The sequence below is a fragment of the Amia ocellicauda genome, chromosome 16, assembly GCF_036373705.1.
Source record: "Amia ocellicauda isolate fAmiCal2 chromosome 16, fAmiCal2.hap1, whole genome shotgun sequence".
NCBI lineage: Eukaryota > Metazoa > Chordata > Actinopteri > Amiiformes > Amiidae > Amia > Amia ocellicauda.
In genome coordinates this window covers 23,955,090-23,978,870 of record NC_089865.1, presented here as the reverse complement: position 1 = coordinate 23,978,870, position 23,781 = coordinate 23,955,090, and the positions used below count along the sequence as shown (strand labels likewise).

At 38.8% G+C, this 23,781-nt stretch overlaps 1 protein-coding gene across 6 annotated transcripts in view; it reads right to left on the bottom strand.

Moving 5' to 3' along the window:
• LOC136712004 (myc box-dependent-interacting protein 1) overlaps positions 1–23,781 on the bottom strand; it is an 89,418-nt gene that overhangs the window by 45,275 nt on the left and 20,362 nt on the right. For all 6 annotated transcript variants that reach the window (XM_066688662.1, XM_066688666.1, XM_066688667.1 and 3 more), the window contains exons 2-5: positions 13,343–13,423; positions 8,864–8,918; positions 8,120–8,214; positions 5,842–5,937 (exon numbers count right to left, since the gene is read on the bottom strand). In XM_066688662.1, coding sequence (XP_066544759.1) covers positions 5,842–5,937; positions 8,120–8,214; positions 8,864–8,918; positions 13,343–13,423 — 327 coding nt within the window. The remainder of the gene's footprint in view (positions 1–5,841; positions 5,938–8,119; positions 8,215–8,863; positions 8,919–13,342; positions 13,424–23,781) is intronic.

Here is a 23,781-nt window from a genome sequence, read left to right as displayed (position 1 = left end):
ACCAGCGTCAAATTATCTAAAGGATCTGCTGCTAACATCTTGATAGCAGCCAGATACCACAGCACACCTTCAGAGGTCTAGTGGAGTCCATGCCTCGACGGGTCAGGGCTGTTTTGGGACCTACACAATATTAGGCATGTGGTCATAATGTTATGGCTGATTGGTGTGTATATTTGCGTCATCTACATTGATGTACACTGCAAGTTCAACTTTATCTGAAATTATCTGTGTAAATGGACAACTGTATGTAAACTAATGCAATATAGATTAATAGGCAGTCAATCGTATTTGTGCTATGTTTTCAGTATCCCAGGCCTGTCATTCCATAGAAAGCAGCTGTCATTCCATGTCATTCCACTTACATTTTTTATCTGAGATTATTTTAAAAGAACAATATATATATATACACACACACACACACACATACATATACATACACATACACACATACACAAGGCTGGGGGTTGGGATGAGTTGAAACGGGGTCAAGGTTAGTGCACAGGGAGACAGACAATCCAGGAAGCCACAGATGGGTTGAAAAACGGAGCGTTACGTTATTTTATTAACGGCAGTTGGTTTGCGAGACGGGGTCTTGTAAAGAATAAAAAAAAAAAAGGAAAAAAAAAAAAAAAAAAAAGAAACCTATACTCCGTGCTCAGGTCTGGCTAACCTCTTGCTGGGCGTCGGCCTTAACTAGCTCCGGACCTCTGAAAGGCTTACTGGGTTAGGAAACAAAACAAATAGGAAGAAGGAAGGCTCTTGGTCTTTGGCCCGTTCAGGTTCAGGTTCAGGTTCAGGTTCAGGTTCAGGTTCAGGTTCAGGTTCAGGTTCAGGTTCAGGTTCCTTATTTCCAACTTCCCTCCTTTCCTCCCTGTTGTACTCCCTGTCAAACAAAGGAAACCCATCCCCTTATGTAGGAAGTTGAGTTAGGTTAACGAGCACCAGGTGTGGTGGACTCCAATCACCTGCACCTGCTGTGGGGCTGGGATCTTCTCCATGTAGGGATGCAGTACCTGCCAGTAGATTATGCCATTTCCACCTATAGTACCTCCCATCCAAGATCATTCCCCTTACAGCCTTACAATATATATATGTGTGTGTGTTAGCGTTTGCTCAGAGATCATGTGACAATGCTTTGCTAAAAGTAACTATGTAATTTGTACTCTGAGTACTTCTTAAATGACTTACTTTTTACTTTTACTTGAGTAAAATTTCATCAAAGTAACAGTACTTCTACTTGAGTAGGATTTGTCAGTACTCTTTCCACCTCTGCATGCAGGTAACAAAAATGTCCACTATAATACACTATGGGAGGGATAGAACTAGATGAAGTAGCGCATGAGAAAGACCTAGGAGTCTATGTAGACTCCTCACTTTCTCCAACCAAACAATGTGGGGAAGCATTAAAAAAGGCAAACAGGATGTTAGGGTATATTGTCAAAAATGTAGAATGGGAAGGGAAGTAATGTTAAGACTGTACAATGCGCTAGTTAGTTAGCTAGTCATCTGGAATACTGTGTACAGTTCTAAGCGCCACACTTCAAGAAAGATATTGATGCTCTAGAGGCAGTTCAGAGGAGAGCAACCAGACTTATTCCAGGTCTGAAGGGAATGTCCTACTCGGAGAGACTGAGGGAACTGAAACTTTTCACCCTGGAACAGAGGAGACTACATGGGGACTTGATCCAAGTCTTCAAAATCATGAAGGGCATCGACCACCTCATACTAGAGGAGCTTTTACAGATCAGCAGGGTCACACGCACGAATGGAAATTGGGCTTCAAGGCATTCAAGACAGAAAACAGGAGACACTTCTTCACACAGAGTTGTCACAATCTGGAACAAACTCCCCAGCGATGTGGTTGAAGCTGAAAATTTGGGAACATTTAAAAATAGACTGGATAGGATCCTTGGATCACTCAGTTATTAATGGACACCAAGCGAGCACAATGGGTCAAATGGCCTCTTCTCGTTTGTAAACTTTCTTATGTTCTTATGGTGCCGGTGCTGTTGCCAGAGCTTGTGCTCGGCCTGAGAACCAGCAGAACTTTTTACGACCTGCATTTCCATCGGTTTGGTAACCGAACGCTGATGTCACTGGATGTGGATGTTCCCAAGCATGGAGTACTTGAAACAATCTGCAACAATAATCACCACCATGGCAGACTGCGTCCTTAATTTGCAAGCTTTACTACCGTCTTTGAAGCCCTATTTAACCACCAAAATTAAACTCATTCAGCTTCTACACACAGCACAGATACATTGTAAAAAAAAAAAAAAAAAAAAGCAAGATCACATGTAGACAGCAGAAACGAAAATACTATACGAATATGCAAAGATAACTCAGCCTTTTATTTTTATTTATGCATTAAGGGATTTACACCGATTCGCTATTTGAGACACTTTTACCATATTGAATAAAATACAAGACAGAGTTAACATGCATTTGTCACCGCGCATACAGTTCATTATGAATATATTTTGTATGAGTGGTAGTTTCATTCATTTTGTGGTGTATTTTTACTTTTATTCTTGTTTAAAAAACAATGACTATAGGCTAGCCTATTGATTATGAATGCGGTTGTTTTGGGGGTATTTGCGGCGCAGTCGTGGGCACATCAATAAACTGTCGTACGATCTCAGGTGATGTTAATGGTTTGATGGGAAATTGTGCTTATTGATGAAGTCTGTGATGATGGTCCCAAATCATTGTTGCATTGTCCCTACTGCCAGACACCGTAACAATGCTCTTGTTTTGAAAGTTGCCCTGGATAAGGGCGTCTGCTAAGAAATCCATAATAATAATAATAATAATAATACATTTTCAGCAGTCTCCTGGTGTGATCGCTCGCAAAGCGCATCACTATAACAGCTTTTACTGTGTATTTGATCTTCTCTTACTGTAAAATATGTATGTTTTGTGTAATAAATTATTAATCGTGCACAAACCAACCAGGGACACATGATTCGTAGGGGCACTGGATTCGGCATAACACCGCATTTCTGCCAGTGGCGGAAGAAACTGCCCGTAAAGACCAGTTAATGATAAGTTAATTCACAAACAACATTTCTGTCCAATCTATATCGTCGCATTAACGCTGTAACATGTCTTTCCTGTCACGGAAGGTGCACTCAGTCGTCTCTCATTGCTGCCATTTGACAACTAACTAGTTAGCTGACCTGGTGAGACCATATTGTTACTAAAGTGTCTCTCTCCTTGACAAACCGCTGTTTTCTGCTGGTTTCGCTAATTTTTAATCACATGCTGGAATTTTTAAAATGGCGGCTGAACTCCAGCAAATAACTTTGTGGAGATGACTTTACCCCGTCCCCGGCCCCTGACATCACGGGTTCCTTGGTTCCAGACCAGCAGGTTTTTGGTGCCCGAAAAGGCGGTTCCATACCGGCCGGGAACCAGTTTTTTTGCGGTGGAAAAGCGCGGAACCAGTGTTGCCAACTTAGCAACTTTGTCACTAGATTTAGAGACTTTTCAGACCTCTTTAGCAACTTTTATTCAAAAAAGCACCTAGCGACAAATCTAGCAACTTTTTGGACAAACCTTAGCTACCTTCCGTAGAAGGAAGTCGCCAGTACTGCCCCGCGAGCACATGGTCTTGCTGTCCTGCACGGACTCGGAGGCACACCTCTCTCTGCATCTACTCTGTTCAGTGAGACTGACAGGGAGGGAGGGGAGCAGGCGAGGATGCAGAGCAGCACAATCACAAGCACATAGACGTGAATCAGCTGCGCATGTGCAAACAGTGTTGTCAAGGACCAATCACGAATCTGTATTGTTTGCTCCCCTTTTTTTTTTAAATTTAAAGAGTTTAATTTCAACATTTATTTTATTTATTCATGCACTTAATCACAAGGGATTTTTAGACGGTTGTTCATTCCCGTTTCTGAACTCTGAATTCAGACACGTACTTAGACAACTCTGTACATTGTACTTTATTCAAACACATAACAAACTTTACATTTTACTACATTTATATACACACACAATACAATCACAAATATTAATATTAAAATATTTTGAAAATATGCCCATCGTTTTTTTGTAAATATGCACATAGTGGTTTGTTATGGCTGAGCGCTGTGTGAGAGAAAAGATAAAGTTTCTGTCGCTTCTAACTTTCTCTCTGAGTGATTGATAAATATAGGGAATTAATAGGGTATTACAGTATGTACGGTAAGCACAGAGAAGCAAACACATGTAAAGGGCGGACACTATGCAAATGAAAATTAGACGCGATGACGTCACAAATATGCCAATTAGTGTATGACGTCATCTAGTGACATTTAGCGACTTTTCAAGCAGGCTTTAGCTACTTTCCATTTAAACTAGTTGGCAACACTTTGTGAAACGGTTCCAGATTAGGCACCAGCTCCGAACTGGCACTGGCTCCTTGTCAGTGTGAAAGCATTTCAGTTTAAATTACATTTATGTGAGAAGCAAATGCAGCAAGGAAACCTTTTCCATTTCCCGACTTGCCAAGCCATCTCTAACTCTCTCACAAATGTCACTATTCCCAGCGCTGGATTCACAGCAAAACTGAACTTGTTGTGTAAAGAAATTGAGCACCGCTTCTCGGATTTTAACAAACAGCAATTCAGTTTTCAGCTTTTCTCCAAGCCTTTTGGTGTTCATGTGAACAATGCTCCAGAGGACAGCCAGATTGGATTGATCGAATTGCAATGCAATGACACACTTAAAGCGAAGTTCAGTTCTGTTGGCGCTGCAGAGTTTTAGCCCTTATTACCAGTGCCGTTACCACAGACCTGCCTGCACGCTACACAAGTCCTCTCAATATTGGGATGCACATACCTGTTTCACAGCTGTTTCACTGATGAAGTTCAACAAATCCCCCTAAAGATCATGACTGAATGACAGGCATCTACACTCCATACTGAAGATCGCTTAAGCACAAGCGCTGGACATTGACAAGCTAGTCTCATGAAAAAGGTGTCAGGTCTACTCAACAAATGAACCCCCTCAGACCAGCAATTAGGTCAGATGTGTGTTTTGAATAATCGTAAGTGTTAAAGATTAAGTATAATTCTAACAAATTAATTTAAATTTAGATTCTATAAATAGGCACAAGCAAATATTTATGTGGCCCTCGAATGAAACGTGAAATGATCATATGGCCCGTGGTAAAATTGAGTTTGACACCCCTGCTTTAAAGTTTTAAAAGTCACAAAAATAATAGGAAGAAACAGAAAAATCTGATGCATTACGAAGCCTATACACACCTACTAACTCAAAAGTAATTATAAACCAAGCAACTTGGTTAATAAAGGGGACTGCGCATAAGAACTGTGGATCAGCTTATGTATATATATGAGGATGAAAATTCAACAATTTTAACATACATTTTATTTTAAAAAATTACTATATCATCTACTTCAACAAAGCACCAAGCATTAAAATTAGAAGCCGATTCAACTAACATATATCTCAAAGAACCAAAATACTTTTAACAGTGACAACGTGATTTTCCAAAGGTGCAAAACAAGAAGTTGGCTGCCATATAATTGTTACAGCATGATTTATGTAACTTAATTTATATTTATGTGAAGGAAATGTCTACATGCTACCTTTTATATAAATCTTTTGAAACGAGTTTATTAAGTCATCTGTATTAGGTTCTTGTAAATTACTTTGCAACCAAGTTCTAATTTTGCCCCTTTTTAAAAATCGCAAAGATCCACTTAATCTGAGATCTCGGCACAAACTACAAAGGGTGGATCAGACAAATCTACACCACAGTTCTTAAAATGAATCTTTTTAAAGATTCACAGGAAAGCGGCATTTCTATGGATTGCCAGTCCTACCTACCTTGATGTCTGGGAACTGTCCGAGATAGGTATCCATGGAGATGAGCGCATGGTCCACGAGTTTCTGATGGAAATCTGTCCATAAGAGATCAGTGTCCTACAAAAACAATCAAAGTCAGGCTGGAGTGAGAGGCTTCAGATTATGCAATTGCAACTCTCATAAGTAGATTTTTTAGGTAGGAAACAAAAGGTTTAAATTAAATTAAATCAATCTATTTAATCAGTAAGGTTAACAATACATTTTTATTGGTAATTCTAGCTGGCAGTAAAACATTTTTTAAATGTACAGCTGAGTGCTGTTATGTTACACACACATTGGGAAGCGGAACTGTTGGTGTTAAAATGTGTTTTTGCCACAGTGGACAACTGACAATCATTTAAGCATTTTACAGATGGCACATTTCAGCAACTGCAGAGTAATTGAAATAGATTTTGTATGTTAACCACGCACAGAACACAAATGGTTTCTGAGGATTCCTGAAAGTCTTTGCTACTGCTTTCATAATTTATATTCTAAACTATGTCAATAGATATTGTCTTCAATGGGATAAGAAAAAAATCCAGAGTGCACTGATTGCTGGATTCTCCCGGAATTAAAAGAATAGTCTTCTGGACAGTCAATCAGAAGAAGAATGTAAGTATCTGCTGAGAATTACATTCTCTGTAGTTTTATACATATGTGTTTGAAATGTAAAATACATTTCTGCTTGTCCTCTCTGACCATTTTATTAGCCTTATTTAGTGATAACTAGATGAGATTTCCAATTTGTGATCTAGAATTAAGTCTGGGGTTCAGAGCAGGGTTCATCTTACATTAAGGATTAGAATTCCCAATAACATTTGACTTCCATTAGTGTAAGGGGTTGCCTGTCTCCTGGGTAAATAGGTTGAGTTTACAGATTAGGTGTAGCTCCAGATTTTGGTGTCGGCTAGGGTCAAGGTCCTGGCTACTGTTAGAGCTAATAATGAGGTGGGGTATCTTAAGCCTGATGCCAGCTCAACCATTACAACGAAGAGGGATAAAAACCTTCCTCACTTTACCATAACACAAACATCTCCAAAATCAAAACCTGTCCAATACTAACCTAATCCTTTACCTACCCAACCCAAGTTAAACCTAATCCCAGCACACAAAAATGCTAATCAAACTAATCCAAACGCTGACATAGCCAAAAATATTACCCATTTACAATTCTCATACATAGTTAGGTCCATAAATATTTGGACAGTGACATAATTGTCATCATTTTGGCTCTCTATCACAAAATAGTAAGAGTTTCCCCCTCATTCCTTCATTGCAAGGACGTTAAGATGCTACATGGAATTAAAATGCTAGATTCATTTCACATTGATAATCAAAATCATAAAATATACATTAAAATCTTAAATTGAACACTATTTATCCTTCCATTATACATAGCCAATTATCTACAGCTGGAAACAGTGGGGTACATTCACAAAGGTTTTTACACTGATCTGCTATTTCAGATACTTTTTATGTATTGAATAAATTACAAATTAATGTTAACATGCATTTGTCACCGTGCATACAGTTTATTATGAATATGCCTTGTATGAGTGGATCATTTTTCATTCATTTTTCAGCTTATATTTTACAGATTATTTTTTTAAATAGTCAGATATATAAATCAGTGTAATGCAAAACCCTTGATGGATATAGGCTAGCACTGATTATGAATTGATTAGGCTAGCATTTATTATATAGGCATAATCATTGACTATGAATGCAGCTTGTTTTGGGGGTATTTGTCACCCAGTAGTGGGGAAATCAACAAACGATCTTGACTGCTGTTAATGCCATTATGGTCTGATGGGAAATTCTACTTATTGAAGGCTATTATGATGGTCCCAAAACATCACTGATACATTGTTGCATTTTCCCTGTGGCCAGACACCGCAACATTGTCACCACCTGTATCTCTGCTGACAATGGCGCATTTCTGTCAGTTGTGGAAGAAACTGCATTTCTGACTTGTTCAGGAGCAAGAATATTACATTTCTGTCCAATCCATATCACCAAAATAACTCATCATCACACCGCTGTAACACATCTTTCCTTTCACGGAAGCTGCACTGACGCCGTCTTCTGATTGCTGCCATCTCTCAACTCCTAACTAGTTAGGGGACTGAGAGGGCGAGGCGTTCCAAATAACTGGGTATTCAGAATATTCTAGAGTGGTTAAGATTTTGTGCACATTTTTGAAGAGGGCAAAGCCTTCGGTTTCTCCTACAGTTTTCAGCAAATGCACAAGCTTTACCTCTGCAATGGAGTCAACTTCATCTTTCCCATACCACTCAGGCTCATATACGTCTTGGAGGCATTCTGACAGCTTCTTGGAGGCTTCATGCATAGCTAAGGAAGAGACATGGAGCAATATCAAAAAGTTCAATAAAGTATGATTTTCAATAGCTTTGCATTCTTGTCAGGATCCTAAAATGAATGAACAATTGTATTGTTTTCCCAAAAGGTGCATTCTAGAGGGCAATTTAAATTATACATAAATGTATTCATGCACCTGTAATTTTGGAGACTATAAAAACTATTTTGCACTTCCTATAAGTAACAACAGCATAATAGGAAGTGCCTTTGTGACCTCTAGTGCAGACAGAAACAATGGTTCAACTTATAATATAATAACTTATAATAATCATCAAAGTATATTTTCTTAAAAGCCTCTAGCTTTCAACAGTTTAGAAACAATGTTTAGCTTAAGAGAAACATTTTCTATGAAATGCTATGCTTTCTTTAAAAGTACATGGCAAAAAGGAAAAACATTATTTCCCTAATCATTAATTGCCTAGTGATTAAAATGGAAAACCCAAATCATAATTATCAAAAGACCAATTAAAATAAACTGTAAATATCAATTTTTGAACACCATCACAAAAGAAAATTAGTAAAATCAAGAAAGAAAATAAACATCTTAGGAGCTTTCCTTTACAAAATACTTGGTGTACAGTTTCATAGCAGTTCCTTAATTACAGTGTAACTATCACTGTACCTTTTACAGATGATAAATAGGCTCGCAGATCCTTCTGGAGCTTTGTTCCTTCAGTCTGTCACAAGAGAACAAAATGCAAACCTCAGACACATATACAAGGTAGCTACACAGAAAGAATGAATGTATTTTGCATTTAATGTCAAAATGTAATACATTAATTATGTCCAGCTCAAAGAGAATATACAAAATACCCCTCGCCACATTGACATCACTGTTGACATAACCTGCTGGTATCATTTCTCCTCACTTTTCATTTATGTTATTTTATATTATTGATAAATGTAGAATCTGCAATAATCTTTCCCGTTTTGCACTTGCAAGCGAATGGTATTCTGTCAAAGTTTAACACAGCAAGCACAGAATGGCCCACAGTCCAATCATATAAAACTGGTGCAGCTGGGACTCCCTCCCAACACTCAGCACTCCTAATTGAATTGCTAATCTGAACCTGCAGATGGACAAGAAGCCACAGCTAGCTGCTGCAGTGTGATGACCAGAGGAGTCCCCAGCGAGCCTAGAGCCACCCTTGCCCAGTGGCACACAGTCAGTTGTGCACCTCCTCCAATAGTATACAGTAACTGGGATTGGAGGGCCACTTGACCTAGGCTGTAGAGAATGTTCTATAACATGACCAGAGGACTTTCTACACATTTAAGTTTTAATTTCATTGAAAAGATCTCTTCAGGAGGGTGGTTAACTGTGGGTTTCCCTCAACAAGGTGTCCTCAGAATACAGATGGAAAAGCAAAAAGTGCTTTTAAATACGGATGCATTTTATTAAAGCAATTTAATTTAAGGAAAATTGCTTTACAATAAAGGCCTATGTTCAAATTAAATTTAAATGGTGGGATTTATATTTTTACAATAACTTTATGGTTTTCAATATAAGAGTTTCACAGTTCACCCATGGCACCATAATATAATACTCAAGGGTATAAATCATAATGTGATAAGTAAAACTGTTTCAGACTTTGTTGTGTTTACATGTTGGTAAATAAGTCATGACAGATACTGTACCGTCATGATTAATTTAAGGTGGTTATGTATGGTTATGGTTTGAAATGGTATTGGTTTGTCTGAATACAAACTTGACACAAACAACAACAAAAAATATAAAAGTGTAAAGCAAAAATTGTCAGAGTGGTTCAGTAAAATAATCAATTTCATGGTTTGCTCAGTTGTTCTGCTCCCAAGCTATTCAGAGAGTCATAGCACTTTATTTGCCAGGGGTTTGCCAGGAGCAAAGGAACTATCTGCAATAAATTATTCAAGCCATCTGGCAGAACTGACAAAGTCATTTTTTAAATTTCCTTCTCATCCCTTAAGTAAGAAATTGACAGATATACAGATATAGATGGTATGAATACAGATATAGATGGTATGGGTATTTTCTATACATATTCAGTACTGTGCAAAAGTTATAGGCACGTGTGAAAAAATGCTGTAAAATAAATGCTTTCAAAAATAGAAATGTTAATAGATTATATGTATCAATTAATTAAGTGAGTGAACAGAAGAAAAATCTACATCAAATCCATATTTGGTGTGACCACCCTTTGCCTTCAAAACAGCATCAATTCTTCTAGGTACACTTGCACAAAGTCAGGAATTTTGTAGGCATATAGTCAGGTGTATGATTAAACAGTTATACCAAACAGGTGCTAATGATCATCAATTCAATATGTAGGTTTAAACACAATCATTAACTGAAACAGAAACAGCTGTGTAGGAGGAATAAAACTGGGTGAGGAACAGCCAAACTCAACTAACAAGGTGAGGTTGCTGGAGACAGTTTACTGTCAAAAGTCATACCCCATGGCAAGACTGAGCACAGCAATAAGACACAAGGTAGTTATACTGCATCAGCAAGGTCTCTCCCAGGCAGAAATTTCAAGGTAGACAGGGGTTTCCAGATGTGCTGTCCAAGCTCTTTTGAAGAAGCACAAAGAAAAGGGCAACGTTGAGGACCGTAGACAGTGGTCAGCCAATTAAACTTACTGCAGCAGATGAAAGACCCATCATGCTTACTTCCCTTTGCAATCAGAAGATGTCCAGCAGTGCCATCAGCTCAGAATTGGCAAAAAAACAGTGGGACCCTCGTACACCCATCTACTGTCTGGAGAAGTCTGGTCAGACTTGTGGTCAAAAAGCCATACCTCCGACATAGCAACAAGGCCAAACGACTCAACTATGCATGAAAACACAGGAACTGGGGTGCAGAAAAATGGCAGCAGGTGCTCTGAACTGATTAGGCAAAATTTGAAATATTGACTCTGAAGGGCTGGAAAGTAGTAAACAAATGAGTGTCTGCAGGCAACAGTGAAGCATGGTGGAGGTTCCTTGCAAGTTTGGGGCTGCATTTCTGCAAATGGAGTCCGGATTTTGTCAGAATTAATTGTCTCCTCAATGCTGAGAAGTACAGGTAGATACTTTTCCATCCATCAGGGAGGCATCTGATTGGCCACAAATTTATTCTGCAGCATGACAACGACCCCAAATATACAGTGAAAGTCATGAAGAACTATCTTCGGTGTAAAGAAGAACAAGGAGAACTGGAAGTGATGGTATGGCCCCCACAGAGCCCTGATCTCAACATCATCGAGTCTGTCTGGGATTACATGGAGAGAGAAGCAACTGAGGCTGCCTAAATCCACAGAAGAACTGTGATTAGTTCTCCAAGATGTTTGGGCCAACCTACCTGCCGAGTTCCTTCAAAAAAAGTGTACCTAGAAGAACTCATGCTGTTTTGAAGGCAAAGGGTGGTCACACCAAATATTGATTTGATGTAGATTTTTATTCTGTTCACTCACTTTGCATTTTGTTAATTGATAAATATAATCTATTTTTGAAAGCATTCTTACTTACAACATTTGTTCACACCTGCCTAAAACTTTTGCACAGTACTGTATTTTTATCATCTGAAGATTTTAAATTATTTGAATAGAATTTAAAATGACTAAACAAGTTTATTTACAAATAAAGCTTTATAACAACTGCTATGCTGTATCAAATTGGCATCATATCTTTTTACAAATTCTGTTTTGTTTCATTTTGCTGTAAGTTTCATTTCAGTGTAAGTTTCATTATACTGCCTACTGTGTTTCCTGTTTTCCTCGTTTCCTTTATTTTTAATTGTTCACAAATAACACTGCGTGTAAACATGTCTCAGCGTACACAGAGGACCCAGTCAACATTGCATAATTATGGTTCTCCTTTCTTTCTAATTTGTTTATCTAGGGATGGGCTAATCTATCAGGAGAAATTAGATATAATCCAAACTGTATTTAAACACATATCCAGGCTACATAAGTAGATATTCTGTCTACTGATTTAGTATAATACTTTGAAAAGACATGAGATGCACTCAGGGTGCTACCATCAGGCAAGCTAGGCAATTACTCAGGGTGCTAAAATCAATAGTAATAGCCTGTTTAACAAGCTGTACTGCTGAGTCTGACAAGCATAATTGTTGGAACCAGTCATTTGTGGGGGTTGCCCAGGGGGACAGATGCCAGTTACTCTTGCATTGACCGAGGAGACACAGAGAACACACCTGCACACTATTCTCCCAGAAGTGACAGATTTTCACTTGCTTGCATCTATAGAAATCTAGGGTTAACGCTGGGTGGTTAGGCTTGGTGTGCTTTGAGTGTTCTCACTCTGAGTCACTCAGTTACTTATTGCACCTAGTGTATACTCTGCTGGTGGGATTGTCTAGACAACAGGTGTGCTACAATGTGGGGTGCCCTGAGAGTTAGAGTTGCTGTAAACTGTAGAGCGTGTGGTCTCATGGACAGCTCTATTATTAACACAATCTAACAGCTGCAGGGGTAACTGAAACCAGAAGAAGGGGGAATTAACTGCCCCCATCTTGATTCTCTGAGCCAAGCAGGGAAGTTTCAGAATATTAACAAGAAAGAGAAAGATTGCAGGCACTGAATTTCAGAAGTGGCAACATTACACAGGATTTAGTTTATTAAACCTACAGTGCCATTCTCTTGAAAAGACCTGGAGAGGAGTTCACCAATGTAGGTGATCAGCCGAAATCTGAAGATAAGTTGTGCAAGTGGAAATGGTTACTTACTTAGACAGACAGAATTTGCAGGCAATTATTTCGTAATAGACTCCCCACACTTCCTCCGCAGACTGCTAAATTGAATGTCCAGGGCAAGGACACTTGTAAACTTGATATAAAAGACAACTAGACAGTAGCATTACATAGCATAGCCTGTCCAAAATAACCTTTACCTGGTACTGAAGCAATTCCTTCAGGTACTGTAGAGGTGTTGATAACTGCCAGCATTTATCTGAGCTCCTGAGAGTACAGGTTTAAACCCTGGAAGAGGCCTATATATAGTATTCATAGTGTATCAGTCTTACACACAAGCTTCCATTACAGGAAATAAACACATACGTGGTTGGCCTAGGGACTTATAGTGTTAATACAAATGGTATACTGAAGCAGGAGGAAGAATCATACCAGCTGCTTGTTGAAATTCACCACACTCTCTTCAAAGAGTTCATCCTTTGTCTCGTCAGCCTTTCCCAGTTTCTGCAGTACCTGTAATACAAATATGAAAACATGAACAAACAGAAAACATAGAAAGTGATTTTAGTTTTTACTGTACTGTAGCCTCAAATGTTGCATTTCCTGAGAATTCTGTCCTGGTCATCAAGTTGAAAACACAGATACTATAGAAAAAGGTAAGAGGTAAAATACAGGCAAGCATGAAAAAAACTGAATCTTTGTAGATTAAAAGCACAGAAGAATGTATAGAAATTCTGGCCAGGTTTTGACAAACTTGAGAATTGGGATTGTCCATTTTTAACATTTCCACAGATTGGAAAACAACATTCAGGAGGTACTAATTTACACAAAGAGTTCATTGCACTGCCCAAATGAACCTGGGCAAGTCACTTGAAGCATTCAAGAGGATGTTTGAATGGTGTTTCATGGACCATTAAACAACCAACAGCCAGACAGCAAATGCAATGAATCATTTAAAATATTAACTATTTTCCTATTGTATAAAATGTCACATATTTGTATCTCACATTTCCAATTTTCTTTCCTTTTATACTCCAAGTAATATGAAATCACCAATATATCTCTTGTGCATAATAATAGGCCAAATGTAGGGAGCTAACACCTTCATACAGACACACATACATGTCCACCAAAATACGCACCACCAAGCCTGCTCACTGCAAGGGCACAGCTGAAAATAAGCTGAGGAAACCCTGCCCGACAAAGCCCGTCATACCCAGGCAATGCTTAGCACTAAACAAACAAACCAAACAACGACAAAAAGCATGGTATTTGTATGGATGTAGCAGTACTGTTCACACTTAGGCCATGATGTTTTAGAAAAACAAGGTCTCAAAGATAAAAATTATGAGTTTCAGACAGACATCACTTTATATCAGGGGTTTATTAGACTTCAAAATTGCATGCACATCACAATTGCATTTCCTGCTTCAGATACATAAAGTACTGGTAGTATAAACCACCGTGACCAATGCTTAATTAGACCCACATCTCATATCCTCAACACATGGCAACATAGACAAAAACTTTGATGCAATACTTCCACATTGCAATTCTAATAGTACCTACTCACTTACTTCTCATCTGTATTGAGGAATGTCATTGCTTTGACAACTGTGAACAGGGTATGACTTGTATGGCATCAACTCACATTGGTGATCATAAAAGCACTGGAGTTCAGTAACCTGATGCACATACAAGTCACAGCAGACAAGTTGATCATTCATGGTGATGGACATTTGTGGGCTATTGCAATTCACAGATCAGTGCCCAGGGTCAGCATGCAAAACCATTTCTATAGAAGCCTAAGAGCTGTGGCATATTAAAACAGGGGGTGTGGCAGTCTTCCTGGTTCTTACCCCAATTTTAATTAAGAACATAAGAACATAAGAAAGTTTACAAATGAGAGTAAGCCATTCGACCCATCGTGCTCGTTTGGTGTTCATAATAACTAAGTGATCTAAGGATTCTAACCAGTCTATTTTTAAATTTTCAGCTTTAACCACATCGCTGGGGAGTTTGTTCCAGAGTTTGTTGCTCTCCTCTGAACTGCCTCTAGAGCAGCTATATCTTTCTTGAAATGTGGAGCCCAGAACTGTACACAAGCATTCCAGGTGAGGTCTATAACTAGTGCACACTTTTGACAATATACCCTAACATTCTGTTTGCCTTTCTTATTGCTTACCCACACTGTCTGGATGGAGAAAGTGAGGAGTCCACATATACTCCTAGATCTTTCTCATGCATTACTTTATCTAGTTATATTCCTCCCATAGTGTAATTATAGTGGATATTTTTGTTACCTGCATATCATACCTTGCACTTGTCCACATTGAATTTCATCTGCCAGGTGTAGGCCCACAACTCAATATTATCCAAGTTCCTTTGAATAACCTGTGTTGCTGAGATTGTATCTGTTGAGCCACTTATTTTATCATCTGCAAATTTGACAAGTTTGCTAACTATCACAGAATCCAGATCATTAATATAGATTAGAAAAAGCACAGGCCCCAATACTGATCCCTGTGGAACTCCACTAACAACCTCACTCCAGTTAGATGCAACTCCTCTTATCAACACCCTCCGTTTCCAATACATGAACAAGTTCATAATCCATCTACTTACCTTACCCAGAATGCCTACAGCTTCCAGTTTGAGGATCAGTCTTTTTGAAAATCTAAGTATATCATTTCATATACTTTCACATGATCTACAGCTGCAGTTGCATGTTCAACAAATTCTAATAATTAATAAGACATGATCTGCCTCGTCTAAACACATGGTGACTATCTCCAAGAATAAATAATTTCCCTAATTTCTTTAAATACTGTTGGAAATATATAATCTGGCCCAGGTGATTTGTTTGATTTTAATTCTGCTAGTTCCTTTAGTACGTCCTCCTCATTTACCCTAATCTCTCTTAGGGTTTGACTGGACTGATTGTTAACCTGTGGCATGTTATCTGTTTTTCTTTTGTAAAAACCTCTGTAAAATACTAATTTAGAACATTTGCCACATCTTGTTCTTTTTCCAAGATACTTCCATTTCTACCCTTTAGCTGTTTCACTTCCTCCTTTATTGACCTCTTGCTGTTGTAGTATTGAAAAAAGCTCTTTACATTAGTTTTAGCTCCAAGACCTATATTTATTTCTATTTCCCTCTTTCCTTTTTCTGATCCCTTTATAAGATCTCTTTGTAGTTTCTCTTTTTCTTTCTCTTCATTTTTTTTGCATACTTCGAGGACCAAAAAACATTGGTCAAAATGGGTCAATAGATTTGCTACGTTTTGGTACAAAGTTTCTCATGAGCCTCTAGTAGTATATTCTTAAATTATAACCATCCATTTTCAACTGAATCTCTATCTAGTGTGCTCCAGTCTAACTCTTCTATGTGCCACCTCATACCTTCAAGGTTTGCTTTTCTAAAATTGTAGACCAATGTTTTAGACTTGGTCCTTTTTTTTAAAAAAGAATGCCTCAAAGCTAATCATATTGTGATCAGTTTACCATTGGTTCTCTAACTAGTGTCCCTCTGACTCTATCTTGGTCATTTGAAAAGATCAGATCAATGCATGCACTCTCTCTGGTTGGTTCCATGACAAATTGAGTCAAAAAGCAGTCATTCACCGTCTCAACCATTTCTATTTCTGCTTCTGTAGTCCCAACTGGGCTTTCCCAGTCTATGTTTGGGAAATTGAAATCCCCTATTATAACAGCCACATCCTTATGCAGTCCTGATTACACTGTACAATACAACATCTTGCTGAATATCTGAGTTGGGTGGTCTGTAACACACTCCTACCACTAATCCTCCAGATCTTTTGTTCAAAAGTTTAACCCACAAAGATTCTGTTTCGTTACTAGGATCTAATTTGAGTTCTTTAGCCTCAATATCATTTTTGATATATAATGCTACCCCACCACCTCTTCGATTATGCCTGTCTCTCCTACACTGTGCGTATCCTTTCAACTTGCAGGGTTTTTCCTACATAGAGGAATTTTTGGCGCCCCCCAAAGAGGTTTTAGTGAGCACCAAAGGCAAATCACCAGCACCAAAATGGTAAGAATTAAAAAAAAATAGCATTTCAAATCCTCTCAGAATGTGTTTAAGGTCCGCCCTTTGCAAAACTTCCCGGGGGCAGTACGAGTGTTCGGTCATATTACTCTAATCCTGTCTCCCATAGGTGCTTTACGTTGCCTCTCTCGAAAACCACAGGTCTCTAGCTTTCGAATGAGGATAGAACATTTCCCAAATCGCACACTTGCTCCCTACACCCTTCGGCAACTGTACACTTTGCGTGATGTTGTCCTGACTTCACAGAGTGTGCAAGTGAGTGAGGAGGATGCAGGGTGTAGGGTGAAGCTAAACGCGCTCAATGTGACACACTTCAGCGTCAGCATTCAGCGTCTTTGCCTTTGACCGAAAAAGTACCTACGAAGTCTTTTCTTGTCATCTGTCTCTGTATTTAATAATAATAATAATAATAATAATAATAATTTTGAAATACACTGTTGGTTAATATCACCTCCTAGTTTTATAGTATACTACTTCAGTAATGAATTAAATGATTGTTACCGAAACATTTTTTGGCTGAACTTTCTAATCGTATATTTAAATCATGATTATATAATCATTTTAATTTTATCTATCTATCTATGTATTATTTCCTGGATACATAATTTAACAATTTCTACAACTGTCTAGTTAACATTTCATTTATATGCACCCCCGCTGCTATATTTTCCCAGTTGACTTGTCTCCGCCTTTAACACACAGAGTTCTCTTTTAGACTACATCGCTAAAACACTCCGGAAAAGTTTTTTTTTTTGTACACTTAGTCGAAGGGAGCACTGAAGGGCACTAACGGCTCGATTAAGCTCCTTCACTCGTTCCCTCAGGGTTTGGGACACCCCTTAAGATTGCCACCGTAGTACTTCCGCCCCGCAAGTAAAGGGAACGAGGGGAGTGTGCGATTTGGGACGCAGCCCTAGTTACGCCTTTTCCATATAAGCAGTTTGAGCAACCTCCCCTTTAAGAAACGCGTATGTTGTATTTGGTGACGGCCCAGAGGGGAGAGGCGGGCCGCATCCCATGACCGGTTTCCCACATCCTGTCACTCATTGGCCAGAGGATCTGTCATTCATACAGGGCAGGGCTGTAGCTTTCCAATGATACCAGACACGCCCATATCCGAGCAGGCAACACTGCGCTACGCTGCGCTGTGTTTGTGTGAGAGCTCACAGAGCACACTTAGGGAAGGCAGCATAGAAGCGATTCAAAGACAGAGCAGAAAGACATACAGCAAGAAAACCAAATACAAAAAAGAAAAATGGAATCTGACACAAAAAATAAAACACCTTACCCTTCAGAAACAAATCATAGATGCCGAGTCTGTTTACAGCACTATGACAGCCACTGACACTAGTGCTAGAATAAAACGCCATGGCAGTGTGCTGGCTGGGATGAGTTACTGCATCAACATTGACAGGAGCTCTTGTAAAGAATAGCATGCGTCTATGTAATGCCTAAACTTATAAAGTGACAATACTTAAAAGCCAGATGTTTGAAATTCTGTTTCCCTGTTTAGTATTCTTTTTTACTTGTATATAGTTATTCTGGTTGTTGGTAGTCTAATATACTACAATGGCCTTGTCAGATCCTTTCATTTAAAAAGAGGAGGGTGAAATGCTCTGAAGCAGGATGTGACCTCTGCAACTGACTGCCTCCCCTCTCCCAACCCCACACTCCTCTCCCTCAAACCCACTCCCCACCCCCCCTTCCAATGTTGTAATAAAATTATTATTTTTAACCAGTTTTGTTAATGGGGTTTCATTTATTCAAGCATGATAGACATTTTTGTTTATCAAATGGTCAGAAATAACAAGAAAATGCATAGATTTCTCTCATAAGGTAACTCATTGCCTTTACTGTATGTGGAACAATCATGCTTACGATCATGTGTAGTCACCCCCCAAAGGCCCATTCTGAGCCAGGAAAAACCCTGCAAGACTCGTATCCATCCCCATCATTTTCTGTAAGCCATGTTTCCGTCACTCCTACAACATCATAGTCACACACCAGGGCGGGTGCAACAAATACTGATGGAATATAGTAGGACCCCGTTCACACTTATTAGGCCGGCCCTGGGCCCCCTCAAATTTAGGCCGGCTTTTTTCAGACACCCCATTCTCACTTGCGGTTTTAGGAGGACTAAGTGCGTTATCATATGCGGGCGGAATGGCGGCCTAAACGAAATGCATGCCGGGAATAAACAAATCTGCTCAAACAAACCAGTGACGCAGGACATTAGGTCTGCTTACAGGTGTATGTGATGTATTTATGATCACAACTTATTAACATCGATTGGCTATTGTTTGGTTCTATATTTTATTTTAAAGTAATCTTAACCCTTTTGCAGCCGAAGCTTTCAGAAATAATTAAAAATGTGCAGGTTTCAATGGGGAATCTAATTCATACATTTCCCTTTTCAAATGTCTATCTTCGGTTCTGCAAGTTTAAAAGTGCTGTTATACAATTCACCCGAAAGCAAAGCACCTTTATCAGGACATCTGCATTAAATCACAAGAAATCGTATGCATTAGTATACAATCTTATGCATGGAAAGCAGCCTCTGTGATGCGTCTATAGTTTTATGCTCAGACAGCAGCGCTGCACTTCCTGTGGTTTCTGTTTTAACTTTATCTTCCATCCACATTATAAACAGCTCTTTAATTTCTGCATCGTTCCGTTTGCATTTGTGATTGTACTGCTCAGCTCAATATAATCGCATTTCGGATTGCATAGTAAATAGCTGGTCTCGTATTCAAATGCACTGATTTGAATGGAAACCTGCTTTGGTTAAATTGATATCGTTTTATTGCAAAATGCGGATAATTAATAAAGTTACTTGGTCCCGTTCAAAATTTCACAATGCAATTTCCACGTGTAAAATGCATGCTGTTAAATTCCAGACTTCAATCATACTTAGTACAAGAACAAACAATAGCAAGATTACCAGCTACACACTTATTTTAATCGACCGAGTAGTCTGAACTGTTTACATCATTATAACTCATTACTTAGCCTAGACTTTTATAATATATATAAAGATGTGAGCTAACGAAGTATATCTGTACATTTAAGGCTATAGAGCAATATGACATTCAAACAATATAGAGACAATACTGTGTCCTGCAGCGGCGCAGCTGTTTCGGTGTCTGTGTTTATTCTGCGTCTCTCTGACTCAGACACGCAGTCTCTGGAGGCGGGGCTTGAGTTGCGTCACACAATGACGCTTTCCACCCAGCCCAGTGCCCGGCGCGTTCACATTCAATTTTAGGCCAAGTCAAAAAGCGGGACTAGTTTTGACCCGGCCCAGTGCCGGCTTAAATCTATGACCCCGTTCACATATGACTTAGGCCGGCCCAATCTCAAGTGTGAACGGGGTCTAAGTAATTCAGAGTTGTCAGAGCAAACATGTCATTTATCATGGTTTGGGCCATGCATTTTGCACAACTTTTAACAACCCCAATTAACAACATAGCTCTATTAGGCCACCTATGCTCAAATTGACAAACATCCCACTATGTTACTTGAATCAGTTCTACAAACATAAACACATCAGAAGGCTGAACAACAAAACTGCATACAGCCTACAGCTAACATGTAATCATGGTTTTGTAGGCCACCCAGAAAAAACCCACATGCCCACAGGGAGAACAGCAGCACTAACCACTTCACCCTATTTGAAAATAAAACAACATTTGACTGTAGCTCATTAAGTGTATTATTTTATTTTTTGTATTATAACCATTATTGGGAAAATGAAAAATTAAAGCATTTCCTGCTTTATTCACTATATAAAATTCCATGTTATGCTTTTGTGGCTCCATGTCTACAGAGGCAGCAGTCTCAACCTTAATTTAAACATTTATTGAATAGGCAAAAATATGTCCTGGATGTGCCTGGGTTTGTTTCCAGTGTTGTAGTAGGAGAAGTGCTAAATACTAATTGACTAAAGAACATGGATCAATGAAGGCCAGCAATGTTCAGATGGTTTCAAAGCAACTTTTTATCTGGATTTAAAAATAAAAACACCTGATCTGGATTTGAAAGAAACTACAACCCCCCCAAATAAAACTTAGCCTATCTGCTAGGATTCATCTAACTGGATTTTTCAAGCCAACAGAAAAGTTCGCAGGGTTCCTCAGTGGGTCATCAGAACAGAGTCCATGTTAAGCACTATAGTTCAGGCAGTTTTTGTTCTAATTTTGCAGTTTCTAATTTGGGGTTTCCCCACAGGGTGGTATGTATCTGCATGGGTGCTTCTGAGGTCAGGGGCTGCATCAGACCTCTCTACAATGCTATGGCTTTAGTGATTACTAAAATAAATCTAAATGATATTGCTTTAATGGGAAACCAAGGGGGAAGTTCCTAGTTTGCAACTCATTTTGAATAACTTTTGAATAACTACCCAATGTGATGAACATAATGGAACAAGTTTATTATTTTCAACATCTAATGCAAGGCTTATATCCGAGTTCATGAACCAAAGCTTTAACATTACAGATCAGAAAAGGGTTAACAAAGCCAATAATACGGATTCATCTCTGTTTAGCAAGATTATTCATATTTAGAAATATGGGATCTAATCTCATAGGAAATATGATAAAATAAACCAATTCCATGTATTTGGAAGGGCATCCACTTTCTATGCAGGCCTGGCACATTGACACCACACATTCATGCCAGCCAGCCTGCTCTAACTCATCTTCTCTTGTGTGCCCACTTTTCAAATGTCACCTTGTGCTCTGTAGCAAGGACAGCAGCACCCCACTGAAATGTCAGAAGAACCTGATGGGTATAACACCTGTGAGTCAGCTGTCTACAATTCATTCACAATATTAGAAAACTAGAACAAAGGGGGGCTGCCACCTCCTGCACCCCCAAATTAACAGAACGCAGCCTTGCTTCTAAAGAACTTTTGTTCAATTTTTTTTTAAGAAAGTTCAAATAAATATGAATGCCACCTGATGATGACTAAGTACTATGGTGCTATGATAATTTAATGCATTGAAAGATTGAGGTTTTATTTGAAATGGAGGTACTGCAGCCTAGTCCTATTACTGTTTGTAAAATGGATGTTGCACAGAAGATGGACTATTTTACAAACAATTCTAACTGAAATCAATAAATTGCTACCTAGATTTATGAGTAAGTGATTTAATATATTATTATTATGGACTAAATCCTCTCCTCCCCACACTCACACCCCCACTCCTACCACAACCCCACATACATACACTAACACACTCATAAATTGGACTGCTGGTTGTGCTGCTGTATAAATCCATGTGAAGCTGGCAGGGAGGTGAATCGCTTTTGTCATTAAGTTTTTGTGCTAGCTGTACTTCATTGTTGGGTTTTCTCTTTTGACCACATCAGATGTGCAGCTATTTACAGTTTTTGTACAATTCATTTGACACATTTCCACACAAAAACACAAACCGAGTTGTTACATTTTAACGATGAGACACAGTATCATGTTTACATACAAAGAGAATGCAAGGATAATTAATATATTATCACTACATCAGTAGATAAAAAGCTGTGAGGAAACAGTAGCACTGCTCCACCACACTGCGATGGGTTTAATAAACAATGGAAATGTAGCAATCCTAAATGGAGGCCTAGAACAACACTGTTTGGAAACCATTCTCTGTACCTGTTTGAAGTATTCATGATAAACTGGCTTTTACTATTTCTGCAGAGAGCAATCATGTGCTAACAGAATCACTTCCCATGTAGTCAACCTTCAATAACAAGATAAAAAGTCAGTTCCAGTTGATATGAACCCCTGTTTATAGCTGCTGGGCATCTAACAACTTAATAAATATTGAACTGTTTTAAATCAGGGACTGCCGATGTATTTGTAAAGAAACTCGTTCTAATAATACGACTAATAAGACAGCTTTAAACACAAAGTCCCGGCATCAGCACAAACTGGTCTATATCTTAGGTTTCCCATTGTCTGCACAACACTGATCACACCACTTTACCCATCCAAACAATGAGGGAAAGCAATAAAAAAGCAAACAAAATGCTAGGGTATATTGTCAAAAGTGCAGAATTTAAAACAAGGGAAGTAATGTTAAGACTGTACAATGCACTAGTTAGACCTCATCTGGAATATTGTGTACAGTTCTGGGCTCCACACTTCAAGAAAGATATCACTGCTCTAGAGGCAGTTCAGAGGAGAGCAACCAGAGGGAACTGAACCTTTTCACCCTGGAACAGAGAAGACTACATGGGGACTTCAAATCATGAACGGCATCGACCACATCAAACCACAGTAGCTTTTCCAGATCTGCACGGACACGCAGACCCGGGGACACAAATGGAAATTGAGCTTCAAGGCATTGAAGACAGAAAACATGAGACACTTCTTCACATAGAGAGTTCTTATGATCTGGAACAAACTCCCCAGCAATGTGGTTGAAGCTAACAAATTGTGAACATTCAAAAATAGACTGGATAGGATCCTTGGATCACTGGGTTATTAATGGACACCAAACGAGCACGATGGGTCAAATCGCCTCCTCTCGTTGGTAAACTTTCTTATGTTCTTATGGTGTGCGAGTCATGGGATGATCTGGGTATCTGGAAAATGTCAGCAGTAATTTGGTGCTTTGTACAGCACACAGGAAATGGTACATCGTTCCTATTAAAGAGGATTTTCCACTGCCCATTTGATGGCAAAGGGTGGTCACACCAAATATGGATTTGATGTAGATTTTTCTTCTGTTCACTCACTTTGCATTTAGTTAATTGATCTATAATCTATTACCATGCCTATTTTTGAATGCTTACTT